The sequence below is a fragment of the Sorex fumeus genome, unplaced genomic scaffold (assembly GCF_029834395.1).
Source record: "Sorex fumeus unplaced genomic scaffold, SorFum_2.1 ptg000051l, whole genome shotgun sequence".
NCBI classification, from domain to species: Eukaryota; Metazoa; Chordata; class Mammalia; order Eulipotyphla; family Soricidae; genus Sorex; species Sorex fumeus.
This window is the reverse complement of record NW_026606108.1, coordinates 27,719,382-27,734,330: the sequence shown is the minus strand read 5'-3', so window position 1 is coordinate 27,734,330 and position 14,949 is coordinate 27,719,382. Positions and strand designations below refer to the sequence as shown.

General features: G+C 45.8%; 1 protein-coding gene across 1 annotated transcript in view; it reads right to left on the bottom strand.

Moving 5' to 3' along the window:
- The window catches only part of PRRC1 (proline rich coiled-coil 1), a 232,218-nt gene extending 223,176 nt beyond the window's left edge, over positions 1-9,042 (bottom strand). Inside the window, exons 1-4 of the mRNA XM_056124601.1 lie at positions 8,973-9,042; positions 2,547-2,597; positions 1,473-1,584; positions 354-749 (exon numbers count right to left, since the gene is read on the bottom strand). Of these exons, the coding sequence (XP_055980576.1) occupies positions 354-749; positions 1,473-1,575 (499 nt within the window). The 5' untranslated portion in view covers positions 1,576-1,584; positions 2,547-2,597; positions 8,973-9,042. The remainder of the gene's footprint in view (positions 1-353; positions 750-1,472; positions 1,585-2,546; positions 2,598-8,972) is intronic.
- Between the last annotated feature and the right edge of the window lie 5,907 nt (positions 9,043-14,949).

The window sequence follows — 14,949 nt, the reverse complement described above, 5'->3', positions numbered from 1 at the left end:
AGGATGAAATATTAAGTTACAACATGGATGTGAACTTTAGAACACGGTGAGTGAAATCAGCCAGTCACAAAAGATCACCTATTATACAAAGAGAACCGGCAAATTCCTAAGAGAAAGAACACAGGTCCACGGGCTTAGGGATGTGAGGGCAGGGAGGAAGTAGGCAATATGGACATGGATTTTCTTCTTCAGGTATGACTGTAGGTTTCTACAATTGACTGAGGTGATGCTAACACAACTCTGTAAATACAGCAACTAGTATTGAAGGGTGAACTGTATGGCATGTCATCACATCAAAAGAAAAGCCACTGAAATAAAGACATCAGCTATGGCTGTTTATGAGAGAGAATTACCTGTGACTGGAGGGGCGGAAAACGATGGCATCAGGGGTGTCTGGGGAGCTCTTCCTGCGTGTCCCCTTGTTATGTCGTAAGTTGAACCAACAGAAAATCCTGATGTTGGAGGCCCCGATGGGGGAGCGGATAAAAGAGTGCTGGGGGCAGATGTGGGCGGGGGGAACTGGGGTGCAGAAGGAGTACTGACAGCAGCAGAGGCAGGAGCTGGGAGAGCAGCAGGAAGTGACACAGAAGGAGTGAGAGGCGGGCCAGAGGGAACCGGGGAAGCAGGCACAAAAGGCAGTGGGGGGGCAGGCCCTGCGGGAGGAAGGGCCTGATGTGGAGTGGAGAACGCGTGTGGAGACAAAGACTGCATGGACGATGCACTTGGAGAAGAAAATGAACTGGTTGTAGCTAGGGAGAAAAAAAACAAAACAAAATTGGAAATAGTTCTCAAATTATCTCATGATTTCCTTCTTACAGAAGCTTACAATTTAAGATGTCAATTCCAAGAGCTACTTTTGAAAGTGTAATTTCAAATATGATAAATACAAAGGACAATAAACTCCTGGGGGAGAGGGAGCAGCTAAATTATGGCACAGCTTTTAAACAGATCTTTGTATTTTCATCCATTGTGATGCATTTTTCATAAAGTGGAGCCACTTCCATTCCTGCTGACTGGAGCATAAGGACCGACCCTACTGAAAACAAACTTTGAAGTCAGAAGTGAACTGCCTCTAAATCAAATACCTTTAGACAACACCTTTACGGGTATTTCTGTCTTAAGAAAGATGACTCGTGGGCGGGACGGACAGCACAGTAGTAGGGCACTTGCCGTGCAAACGGCCAACCCAGGTTCAATCTCTGACATTCCATAAAGGTCCCCAGACCCCCACCAGGAGTGATTCCTGAGTGCAGAACCAGGAGCACCCCAAAAGATGATTAGTAGGCAATACAAAAAACTGTTTACCTAAAGCAGAGCACATTTGCCTGTCATTGGGCTTAAATGAGTCTGTCCCCTCATCTGAAAGATCAGAGAAGTCTCCATTCACTCATTTAAAAAAATTAACTCCCAAGAAAAGGTGACTGTACCTTCACCATCCTCACTTCAGACAACACACTAGAAACTGCACGTACCAAGAGGAGCTGGGGATGAAGACAGAGTGGTGGTGGCGGCTCCTGCAGGGTGGAGTGGTGGAGTACCAGGGGGCGTCGTCTCTATCCCGCTTTCTTCCATCATTGTTCAACTCTGTGGCACGGGAGAAATACAGACATCGCTACATATGCAGTGAAGCCATGATACTTTGAAAGCTCGTATAGACAGTAAAAGAGTGGCCATTGAGAGACAGATGTTCTTCTTTATTTTTTATAATGACAATTATTTTCAGGTGAAGCATCTATCAAAATTTCTGAGTCTTGTTTTACTGTTTAACATGCAATAATAGGATACTTTCATACCCATACCTTGAAACTGTTAATTTTATGTTAACTATGTAATTAACCACCCAATGTATTTCAAATTATAAATTACTAATTTCTGCCACACGAATGCATGTTAAACTTTCTATCTACATTAGTCATAGGTACATGTAAAATAAATTACTGAAAGCATTTTGAAACAAAGTCCTTACCCATAAAGCAGTGAATGTGGACCTTTCCAGTCCAAGTTCTCCTTTGGTGGAGGTGGGGAATCCCTCAGCATTGTGCAAGAGGTCCAGGAATCCCCAGAGTCACACCTAGAGACCTAGAGGATGCTATTCTGCCTCCAGACTCCTCCGGTTAAAGTTTTTAAAAAATTAATTTTTAAATTCCCAGGACTTTTGTAAATAAAAAAAAAGTATTCAAATTCTGTGATTTACACTACTATTAATAGTGGGTTCTCATGCACATTATTCTAAAAACAGGTAATTTTTTAATTAATTTCCAGTTTTATAAAAAAGAATTTTGTTCACAATTTCCAGTTTTTATATTTTCATCTTAAAACACATCTTATAATGGCTAAAGAGTCTACCTCTGGTCTAGCAAGTGAAGCAGAGTGAAAACATCAGTACAGAGCAAGGCCCCCAACAGGTGCTGTCAGACAATGAGGTAGAGGAAAATTTCTTCTAAGAAACAATAACAACAACAACAAAAAATCACAAATGTTCAAGCCCATCAATTATATAATCAAAACTTCTAATCTTGCAAATCTATTTTAATATTTTCACTTACTTAAAAACTATCCAGCAAAGATGAACCACCTGAAGAGCACAGTCCAGGTGCCTATAAATAGTAAAAACAAGCACGCAACTTACAAACAAAATATGAATAAAGCAACGTATATGGAACTGCACCTAGATCTATGGGCTCTCGGGGTAAAAGATTATTTCTGGCAAGAAGTTCAAGAAAAGATAAGCTGAAAAACTGATTTTGGTGAGGGAAAGGAGATAAAAATCAGATTCCAGAAAAAGTAAGTGTATGGTTTTCGGAGATGGAGGAAACAAAAATGCATTTAAGAAAATCCATGTTGGGGGTATGGTGCCACCAGCAGGTCAATCTGTACCTGCGAGGCGAGTGCTGATGGCTCCTTCAGACTTCCAGATACCCCAAAATTGCTGCTGTGCCTTTGGCCAGGCCCCAAAAACTTGGGGCAAAGTTTACCAAGAAAGTAAACGGCTAAAACTTAGGTATGTAGGAAACACACCCACAAACCACCTCCGACTCAGCTATATAATTGGAGGCAAGGCCTCTCTGGTTCTTGATTGAACTGCTTAATGGTCATGCCCCAGAGACTCAGAAGCAAATCTCGAAACCCAGCGGCTTTGGGCAGAAATGCGTCTGGTCCCTGCAGTAGGTTACCAGTGCTGGGCCAACCCAGGTGGGAATAGGTTTCGTGCCTTGGCCTATTCCCCCTGGCAGCCCGGTGGCCGCCATCCTCCAGAGGCCACTGGACAGTCAGGTTTGGGCCCGCAGTGATGAGACACGCAGGGCCTCACGGGATGGGGGTGGAGCCGGTCCTGTCCTCCCCACCCCAATGAGACCCCAAGTCATCGCCCACAAACAGTCTCTCTGGCTCCTGATCAAGCTGCTTAACGGCCATGATCCCAGAGACTCAGAAACAAATCTCAGAACCCAGAGTCTTTTGGCAGAAATGTGTCAGGATCCCACAGTAGGTTACTGTTGCCGGGCCACTCCAGGGGGGAAAGGGTGTTGTCACTCCACCTGGTACCCCTTGGCGGCTCGGTGGCCATCATCCTCCAAAGGCCATTGGACAGTCAGGCCTGGGCCCGCAGTGATGAAACTTGTTGGGCCTCAAGGAATGGGGGTGGAACCGGTCCTGTCCTCCCCACCCCAACGAGACACCAAGTCATCACCCACGAATGGCCTTTCTGGCTCCTGATCAAGCTGTTTAATGGCCATGATCCCAGAGACTCAGGAGCAAATCTCGGAACCGAGCAGGTTTTGGCAGAAACTCCTCCAGATTTAAGTGCTAAAATTTCATAATTTCAAAATTGCGCGACCACTACTGCAGCCACGCAACATCATATATTATTCATAACCAGCAATGGAAAACAAATTGTCTACTGTTGCCTTTTCAGCAGATCTGAGTGTTGGGGTAAAATCCCAAAATAATAATGGTCGGTCTGGTGTCAAAATATTGAATGTGATCAAAGTAGAGAGAGAGTAATGTGGAAATCATCTGCCCCACAGGTAGGGGGAGGATGTGGGATGGGGGTATACTGGGGTTGTTGGGAGTGGAGAATGGGCACTGATGAAGGTACGGGTGTTTCATTGTATGACCGAGACTTAGACCCAAAAGCTTTGTAACTGCTCTCACAGTGATTCAATAAATAAAATTATAAAAAATGGAAAAAAAAAAGGTGGAGTTCATGCACAATTCAGTCAGCTAATCAGTGGCTGAATAAATAGCAGTAGTCTACATAAAAAAAAAAAATCCCAGTGGCAAGGTATAAAAGAAGATGAAGAGAATGAAGGCTGGATAGAGGCCAGAGTCTGAGTCTGCATGCACTGAGTCTTTCAAAATCAGGCAAGTCTGAGGGCCAGAAAGATGGTGCAAACGGTAAGGCTCAAACCTGCCTTGCTTGCAGTTGATCTGGGTTCTATTCACAGCACCCCATATGGTCCCCTGGGCCAAAAGGAATAATCTCTGAATGAAGAGCCAGGAGTAGGTCTTGAGCAACACCAGCTATGGCCCCAAAACAAAACAAATTTTAAAATCTTACAGGTTACTGTTAAAAACAATTTGAAACCAAGTTTTAAAGAGCAAAATTATATGAGATTTTCAAGGGATAATTTGTTTTTCTTTTAGTTTTTGAGACCCACCAGATGTGCTCAGGGCTTACTCCTGGTTCTGTTCCAAAGGATCACTCCTGGCGGAGTTGAGGGATAATACAGGGTGCAGGGGAATCAAACCCAGGTCTACTGAGTTCAACACAAATGACTTACTGGTTGTATTATCTCTCTGGTCCCTATAATACTTTTAAAAAATTTAGATTTAGAGAAACAAAAGTGAGTTCATGAATGTCTTAAAGCAGCTTTTCATAAGCATATTATCTATCAACAGTACCTAATCAGGCTAAAATCTAGGCAACTGATCCTCATCTCTGCAGTTCTATGAAGCTTCATTTATCATTATACCTGTTGAAAGAGGTTGATTCTATCCTATGACAATTCATATTTGTGTTCTGAAGGATTCCTTTTACTACAATATGCAGAGTGGGCTAGAGGGTACTTAGAATAGAAGCATTAACCATTGAGGAAAGGTATAAAAAAATGTTGGGAAGTCTGTCTCAGGTGCAGAGGGAGAAGGCAGTTGGGACAGAGAATGCCATTGCTATGGCAATGATAGTTAAAAACAATCACTCTGGATAAGAACTACTTGCTGAAAGTAGGTAAAGAACAAACATGGTCACCTCTCAGTATTTGTACTGCAAACCATAATGGTCAAAGGGGTGGAGGGGAAAGAGAGAAATAGAGAGGTAGGGAGAGAAAGGGAGAGGGAGAAAGAAGGAGAGATAAGGAGATGGGGGTGGTGGAGGGGGAAAGGAGAGAGAGACAGACAGACAGACAGACAGACAACCGGCCATACAGGCAGGCTGCCCATGGGGGTGGGGTGGCATGGCCAGAGGGAAACTGGGGTCATTGGTGGTGGGAAATGAACAATGCTGGAGAAATGGGTGTTTGAACATTGTATGACTGAAACCTAACCATGAACGGGCTTTGTAACTATGTATCTCACTGTGACTCAATTAAAAAAAAATTACAACAACAACAAAATAACAAATGAACGACCAAAGTTGAGATGAATAAGGGAGAGTGTTTCCACAGCAGCAGTAAGGACAGATGCCAGACTGAATCAAACTAGAAGGAAAGGTGAGGCACATACTGACACTTTCTAAAGGCTTGTCTATGAATGCAAAGAGAGGATCTATGGCACTGAGTTGAGAAAGTGAACCAAAGGGGCAAAGGTCTTTCATCTGATTCCCACACTCCAAACTCCAAAGGCTGTGACCTGGAGAGAAAATGCCTTCTGAGGAATTTTATCACTGAAGTTACCACTTTTTTTCATTGCCTTGTTTTTCTAAGGGTCTTTATCTTCCAACCACAGATGCTACCAAATCCTTTCAATGGAAAAAGGAAATGAGATTAAAGATAATTCAGACCTGGGCCAGGGCAGCAGGTTAGGCTCTTGCCTTACATGAGGCCACAAGGGGTTCAATCTCCAGCCACACCATACAGACCACCATGCCTGCCGGGAGTGACCCTTGAGCTAGAAGCAAGCCCTGAGCATCACCAGGTGTGGTCCCAAAACAAAAAAAATCCTGATCCCTAACTAATACATGGGCAAACGAACGTGTACAATGAACAGACCCCCAAAACACAATCAGTCCATTTCTTTCACCCTTTAATAACATTTTGACTATCTGAGAATAGTTTAATGACAAACAGTTGTTCCTCAGCTTCCAGGCATACTGGTTCCAAGGGCTGGCCAGGGATATCAAAATGCATAGATATTAAATGCCTTATAGAAAATGACATATTTGCATATTTACCACTATGCACATGCTTCTGTATAAAAATCTATAGATTATTAAAGTGCTTAAAACAGTTTAAATGTGTAAACCTACACTGAATTGTTTAGGAAATAATGGAAGAAAAAAGGGCTGTGAATGGTGAGTTGGGATCACGCAGTATTCCTGACTCCACAGTGTACAGGATTGCCTCCATTCTTCTGTATGCAGCCCCCTCAGAGGCCTGGGACCCCAGTACAGAAATAAAGCCAACATGTATTATTACCAAAGCGTACACATCTTTACGAAACCAAAACATGGTAATTAACTGACCAGAACAAAGTGGCACACGACATGTTTCTGGGATTTCAGGATTAATTTTCTCACACAAACCTATTGTTAGTTTCATATTAAATTAAGGCAACCCTTGGCAGGGGTGTGGAGAAAAAGGAACTCTCATTTACTGTTGGTGGAAATGTACACTGGTTCAGTCTCTGTTGAAAATGGTATAGAGTTCTCCAAAAATATAAAATTAAAACACATATAATCCAGCAATCCCACACCTATATATTTATCCAAAGAACACAGAAACAACAATTTGAAAAGATAAATGCGCAACTACGTCCATGGCAGCTCTACATAAAGAGACAAGATTTGCAGACAGCCCAAGGGCCCCAACAACAGATGAGTGGATAAAGTTGTTTCTCACACACACACACACACACACACACACACAATGGCATCCTAATCATCTATTAGAGAAATGGAATCTTGTTCTCTGCTTCAACAGATGAACTGGGGAGAAGGCTAAGCAAAACAAGTCAGAAGGAGAAAGACAAATACAAAATGATCTCACTCATCAGAAATAATGCAAGAGAAGAAAAGAGATCTGAAGAAACTAACTTTAGAGCAGTGGTTTTCAACCACTGGCCCAGTGAACAGTGCTGTTCTGCAGGTACAGAAAGGCTGAAATCATGGTCTACCATCTTGAACATAACTGCAGGTCTGTGGAATGTGTACAGGAAAGTATAGGTGTACAGGTGTATAAAGGTAGAACACTGCCTTTGACTATAACCACAGAAATGAGGTTATCAGGGGAATGGGGATGGGTATGAGGAATGGACTGAAAGTTCCAATGTGGAAGGATATTGGTATTCTGGTGATGGGTGTGGTACCCTGAAAATATACAAACATTTACACTCATAAACACTCCCTCAATAAAAATTTAAAATTATTATAATAAACAAAGTCCTGATATACAAGAAGTCCACCATTACAAGGTGTGTGTGTGTGTGTGTGTGTGTGTGTGTGTGTGTGTGAATTTTTCTAGGGGCAAAAAGCTCTGAATGTCAGTAACTCTTAGTTCTATGGTAATTCCACAGAGTATCCATATTTTCTGCCGCAAATTACCTTCTCAGATTGGGGACACTTACTCTCTGCCACAGTCAACAGAAGTACCATCATTTCCATCCATGGATGGCTGATGTGGAATGGCAGACACCTGAGCCAAACTGTACTGGGTAAAATTTACATGCAAAAACACTGTGACCTACCACTGAAAAGCTACTGGGATCGAAAGGCAGTGAAGTGGAAAGAGTCCTGTGAAAGTTTCCGTGCTCAAACTGCAGCATAAAAAGCATTATCCACGTGTCACATTAAGTAAAAAACGATGAAAATGGCTTGATAACTAAGTCCCCCAGCCTGGCCAGGCCCTCCTCCTCCACTTTGTTTCTGCCTTGCATTTTCTGTTAAAAAGCGCACTACTTACAAGGATACAAGAAACGAAAAGAGGAAACTGATCAAAGTCAAAGCATTAAAAAGCAACTGTTACTGCTGATGCCCTACTGGAAGACTTGTGTCCTGCAATGAACCTGTCAGAGAGTGCAGAGATGGGGGAAGGATCTTTAATTTTCCTCTGAATTTGCAGCTCTGGTCCCCAAATAAACTTCCTCAAACGTCACTGAAGAAAATAAAGAGTTAAATTAAACGCTGGCGAGGGACTGCACTGCTAAGGGCCATGCTAGTAAGTCTCTTAAAATAACTACTTCGGATGACAAAAATGCTCTCAGGGATCTAAATTCTGCCACGGAGGATATGGGCTCTCCTGTGCATTTGGGTAAAGGGCCCAGGAGTGGACAGCGGGTACGGGAAAAGGCGCCTCCGAGCTGGGGGGCTGCTCTGCTCTTCACTGCCCTCCCTGGCCCAGGCGTCTGCAAGGCTGGAGCGGCCTCCCCAGGCTCTGCCACGTCTCCAGGTCGGGCAGGGCTGGGCTAAGGTCAGCAGGCGCCGGCCCGGCTCCCTTCGGGCCCTCTCGCTGGAAGGTGGGGCCAGACGCTCAGTGGGGGTGCCGGCCACCATCTCCGGAGTGGAGAGAACGGCCTCGACTTGACCCCCAACGGGCAACCACACTGCACTCCCCCCAAGAAACCTACCCTCACCTGGCCCTGCCCACACCCACGCCCGGCCCCCACGCCGCCGCCGCCGCTGCACCATGAAAAGGCGCCCCGCATCCCCAGGCGCCGGCCCGCCCACCTGGCCCGGAGGGCGCCCCTCGGCGCACGCCTGCTCCCCGCATCGGATTCCCCACCGCCCCGCATGCACGGGATGCTGCCAGGCTGACGCTCACCTGGGAGGGGAGGGATCCCCAAGAGTCTCTGGGTGGCAGTGCTGAGAAGTCGCAGACCGGGAGGCCGGGGCGGAGGAGCGTAAATAACACCGAAGAGAAGACAAGACGCAGGTTGGAGCGCCCCGCACGACCCCGCCTCCAAGATGGCCACCGGACGCGCATGCCCCTGCGGCTGCCACGTCGCGCGTCTCGCCCCGCCCCGGCACATCGCCCCGCCCCTGAGCGGCGTCCCGCCTTGTCGCCCGGAACCTGGCTCCGCCCCTGAGCGGCGTCCCGCCTCGCCACCGACACATCTCCCCGCCCTTGAGTGGCGTCCCGCCCCGCCCCCGGCACCTAGACCCGCCCCTGAGTGGCGTCCCGCTCCGCCCCCGACATCTAGCTCCGCCCCCTGAGCGGCATCCCGCCTCGCCCCTGGCACCTAGCCCCGCCCCTGAACGGCTTTCCCGCCCCGTCCCGGGCACAATGCTCCGCCCCTGAGCAGCGTCCCGCTCCCGGCACCTAGCTCCGCCTCTGAGCGGCGTCCCGCCCAGTCCCGGCACATAGCTACGCCCCTGAGCTCTATGTACTCCGCCGCTCCCCAGCCACCGACCCCTCCTCCCTCCGCACATTGCCTGGATCCCAGCACCACGCCCAGCCCTTGACAGGGGAACTCCGCCCAAAGCCTCCAGGCTGAACTTTCAGCTCTGCTTCGTCCATCCTTGAGAATGGTGGCCCAGTTCTCAGTGAGGCTCACTTGATCTCTGCAGTGGCCACCCACAAAGAAGGAGGGGACGGCCCGGGCCATCTAGTTCAGTCCCTACCTACTGGCGGGGCCTCACTGGAGAACAGGGAACTTGTGTATTTTGAAAGATTTGAATCGAAGCAGCGGTTGAATCAGGAGAGATCGGGTAGAAAACGAGGGACTTCACCTGAGAAGTCCTGCCTTGGGTCTGCAGCTACCCCAATGTCAGCATTTCTGTCACCTTGTACACATACTGGGTTTTAGCAAATCTCCGCGTCCCCATCTCTTAACTGGCAGATAAAAAGTCAAAGTAAAGATATGAATGCACTTTAAAAACTGCTGAGCATTCAGCACCAGAGTTTTCATTTTTTTTTCCCTTTTAGAAAAATGCAGTTATTGAGTTTGGGCTGATTTTGTTGTTGTTTGTTTTTTGAAACCAGGAAATTCCTTCAGGAACATATTCCTCTTGGGCTTGTTGTTCAGAGAGTTTTCTGAAATATCTCATTAAAAGGTTACAATACAGTCTGATGTCATCACTTGCTTTGCAATGGCTTGTTCTCCTGGGTGGCAACTCTTACCCAATCCGTTGACTGTGCGATTGGCCATGTAGGTTACTTTCCTATTGAGGTGCTATTGGGCATGGTACTGAAAATAGTTACCATCTCATCTTCTTTGGTCAACACCCTTCCCTTCAGAGATGTAAAGGTCTGTTGGTATCTTCATTTAACAAAATATTATTGGTAGCTGCAATGTGCTTATACTGGTACTAGATGTGTAGTAATGGATAGGCAAGGTCATTACACACTCAGTGTGCCTGACTTTGCCCAGGATATTCTCATAAGAGAGACTGAAGCCAGAGAAATAGTACAGGAGTCAAGGCGCATGCCTTGCATGCAGTCAATCAAGTTGAGTCCCTGACAATATTGTCACCCAGCACCAGCTGCAATCTGAGCAAAGAGCAAGGAGTAAGTTCTGAGCACTACCAGATGTGAGGTGTGTGTGTGTGTGTGTGTGTGTGTGTGTCTGTGTGTCTGTGTGTCTGTGTGTGTATATGGAGGGGGTGGGGAGAAGAGCACACATGTAAGGGAAAACAAATACTGCTTGTGATGGGTAGTCTGAAGCAGTCTCTAATGTGAGGTGATACAGACAGCTGTTGGGGAGAGCTCACTTCCTTCAAAAGCTATAATGGGAGAGTGCTGTAGTGGAGTTTCTCTTTTCTGACTCAAAAGCACAGGCAAACAAAACTATTTCCCACTTGAGGAGAGTGTTTTCATAGTTGCATATAGAGTTTATAGGTTTATTTTTAGACATAGTATGTCCTCAAATAACAGTTTCTTTCAGAATGCTTTCATTATAATAAGTATGAGGTAGATAAAAATATCCCTGCAGATTTTTTTTTTTGCAGGAGGTGAGTGGAGGATCTGTTTTCCTTGTTTCCTTATAAGCTCTTAACATGTTTAAGTGGTACTTTGTGGCAGTTTCCAAGGATCTATTCACAACATTAAATGAGGACTAATAATATTCTCAAAACAGCCCCCAAAGCATGCATATGAATATTGTGTATTTCCTATTTTGAGGCAGAGAGCCTGAGTCTCATCAGTCTGACTGGGATGAGACAAGAGCTGAGCCAGGTTAAACAACCATTAAGGACAAGTCAGTAAATGAATCCGGTAAAGGCTCCAACATGAAGATCAGGGGCCCACACCTATACTCACCCACATAAAAAGCCTATTTTCAACTCCTTCTGCATCTAGGGAGGAGGAGGAGGAGGAAGAGGACTGTCCCAGGTATTGCATGTTACATGCCTTGTACTAAACACTGACCAGGTAGCCAGGAGTCAGCCGCTGGTGGTGCTCAAGGGGCCCGGAGCCCCTCCTTGCAGTTTTTAGCTAAGAAGGCAGAACAGTTGACCATGAAGATGTCATGCCTTCAGCCAGGACCATCAGGGCTATCCTGAAGAGCTCAGAGATAACCAGGGTTATCCTAGAGGTCCTCAGGGACCACCTCCCCATTCATAAAAAACAAAATGTAAACCACAGGGAGGGGGGCAAGGAGATGCTCAAAGGGCTGAAGTTTGATTCCTAGTCCCACCCGGCCCCCTAAATACAACTTGGTATAGCTCCAGTGGCTCGGAGATTGCCAGTCCAACCAGTACCACATCACCTGACCTGAGTGATGAGCCATAAATAATGTTTATGGCTGGAAATGAGTGGCCACTGTTCTTTCTGAGTGTCGCTTGGGAGTCCCCTTCCCCCCACCAAAACACAAAAGCTAAGAAGGTTTTTTTCCTCAATGATATAATGATAATCTCATTTAAAAAAATGAAAGGAGATTGATAAGACCAATTGATGTAGATGAAAGTATTAGACTCATAATAGTAAACTCTTATTCACAATACTGACAAACACTATAGTCGGTGGGGAAACTAGAAACTTTTCACTTACAGTCAGTAGCTGTATAAATCATCCAAACTTTTTTAACATGGAAAGGAAAAAAATCAAAGCAATTCTTATTGACAGTAAAAATTTCTGTGTCACCTGTTCCCCCAAGCCAGTAGCAGTCTTCTCCCATCCAGGGCTTCAGATAGCCTCTTACCCTAACAAGTCTGACCCCTTCTCCAGGTGGAGCCATAACTGCTCTCCTCAAGCAAGCAACCATTCAATAATTGCCACTTTGGTGTCTAATCTTCAAGCCAATCAAAATTCATTTCACCACAAGAGAGCTACTCAAGCTCTCTTCCTGTTCCACAAATAGCACCTAATCTGCTTTTCCAATTGCTCTGGCCAAAGCAAACAAACAAACCAACAAATTTCACATTGGGTCACTGACAGATCAACAGTGATTAAATGGAGAGCTACTGCTGTTGGCCTGTGTGTTCTTCCTCCCATGCTTACGATGGCAGCAGCATAATGAGAACAGAGATATGTCCTCTGACACATGTGACCACTACCCTTCAGAGCGGTCACCAAGGGCATCCTTGGAGCATGTGAGTGGTAAAGACAATGCCATGTCCGAATGGCACCCCATCCCAACCTCCCAAGTGCCCATGGACACTGAAGCAAGAGAGGCACCCCACACATGGCAGGAGGTCAGAGGACAATAGAGGAATGGGGTAGTTGGAATGAAGAATGGAGGAAAGACTTGGGGTTTGGCCTGCTTGGAGGATGTGGGCAAGGGGAAGTCAAGTGTTTCCAGCTTGGAGAAGGGGATTGATGATTGGAGAAATGAATTGGTTGTTGGATTGTTGGACAAATTGATGGATTGATTGGAGAGACAACAGAGAGAGAGAGAGAGAGAGAGAGAGAGAGAGAGAGAGAGAGTTGGAGAGAGCTGGGAGAGATGAGAGATTGAATAAATAGCAAGTAATTAGCAACCAGCTTGGCCCTCATTCTTCCTTCATCCATCCAAGGCAACAGCCATCCCAGGTGGAGAAGCAGTTTGAGAGCACCAAACACTGGCAGCGAGAGAGCCACCCGGAGAGCCCAAGAACATCCTTTCGAAGTCAGAGAGAATGTTCTATGAACTGGGGAACTGGGGGTATAACTGGCTTCTTATGGCTGGCCTGAACTGGAGGTGGTCAGTTGTCATCCCTCCCTGGCCCTTTGGGGACTGAGTGCTACAGGCTTCCCTCCGGCTGAGCCAGGTTGTGGCCAGCAGTGGGCTGAATGCAAGTGTGGCAGATGTTGTGTGTTCAGTCTTAAGTGGTCCTGGATGAGAACTTGCCACTGAGAACTGGCAACCTTGCAACTTGGGAACCTGCATTCTGTCAATCGAAGGAATTTCAAGTGTGGACTTGGGCTCATACTAATATTATTATTTATTGGCATAAATAATCTCCCAATATAGGCCCATCCATTCCAACACAAACCTTACTAACGTAGGATATTTATCAGTGATGTTGTTGACTGTGGGGGCAGAAGGGACCTCACTGAACCATCGGACATTTTTTTCTGTGAGTCTGATGTTGTTCTAAAATAAATAAATGAATAATTCGTGCATGTGTGCGTGTGTGTGTGTGTATGTGTGTGTGTGTGTGTGTGGTGCTGGGGATTGACCTCAGGGTCTCATTCTCAGTGCATACCACTCACTGACATCAATATCTGTTTGAAAGTGAACACCCTGGGGCTCCTCCTGGGCCCTCCACAGGTGTACCTTTGGCACAATTTCAGCAGCACTCAAGGCTCAGCTCCATCCTTGCTCATGAGGAAATCTCTGTGGGCTTCAGGCACCCACCCAGTCCCTACAGTGTTTTTCAGAGGGTTCAGCTATGACCTACACAGCACACTCTCTCCCCGTGTACTCTCTCTCCTGCCCATTCCCTTCCCCAGGGGACTTTGCCGTTTCACCAGCTCCCTCACACTTGGGTGTGGGTCATTCAGGCTCCTGGGAGGCTTTACCTAAAGGTGCTACTTTATTTTCTCTTCAAATCCTGCCTATGTGTGACCAGGCCAGCGCTCTACCACTGAGATACCTTCCATGGCATTAATAGAAGTGTCCCTGAGCTCCAGGACTCTTCTGTCATTGCTGCACTCCCAGTATTAATCATGCATTGAGTAGGTCCTCAAACCAACTTTTGTGAAATGAAGAATGAAGTGGGAGTCAGAGACTTGAATGTGGCAGAGGGCTCTTTATTTTTTGTTTTGTTTTTCCCCCCAAAGTTTCTTAATTCGATTTCTTCAAATTGCAAATATTTTTGCGGAGATAAATTTCATTTCTAGTTTTCTTCATCTGTGTAGAATGTATTTTATTTAGTGCAAGTGAATCAGGCCTAATTGATTTACTGAATTATACTCAGAAATGTGATCTGAGGTGGGAGTTAAGATCCCCTAAGCAATATATAAGCATAGGTATGAGGCTTCCATCTGTGATTTACATTCATAGATGTCAGAATTCCTGGGAACATTCCAAAAATTCATTCAAACCAGAGTTTAGTGACGAAAGCCCCATGCTGGAAGCAAGGCATTGGAAAGAGCATGAATTAAGCCCTGCCCTAAAAGAGAAAAATAGAGAATGTCAAAGACATGTGCCCCCAACACACAAATGCAAGGAAGGAAGTGTGTCCTCCTACCACAAGTAAACACAAATGCTATGAAAGAGCAAACTTGATAGTCCCGTGTGGAAAACACCTTCACATTCCAATCCAGCTTTGGGAGAACAAGCCCCTGTGGCTCTGTGGATTGTCACTCCATATCTCTTCCCTGAGATCTGCATTTCTCTTGGATCCAAGATGAGGCTCCAATCTTTTCTCCATGCTCC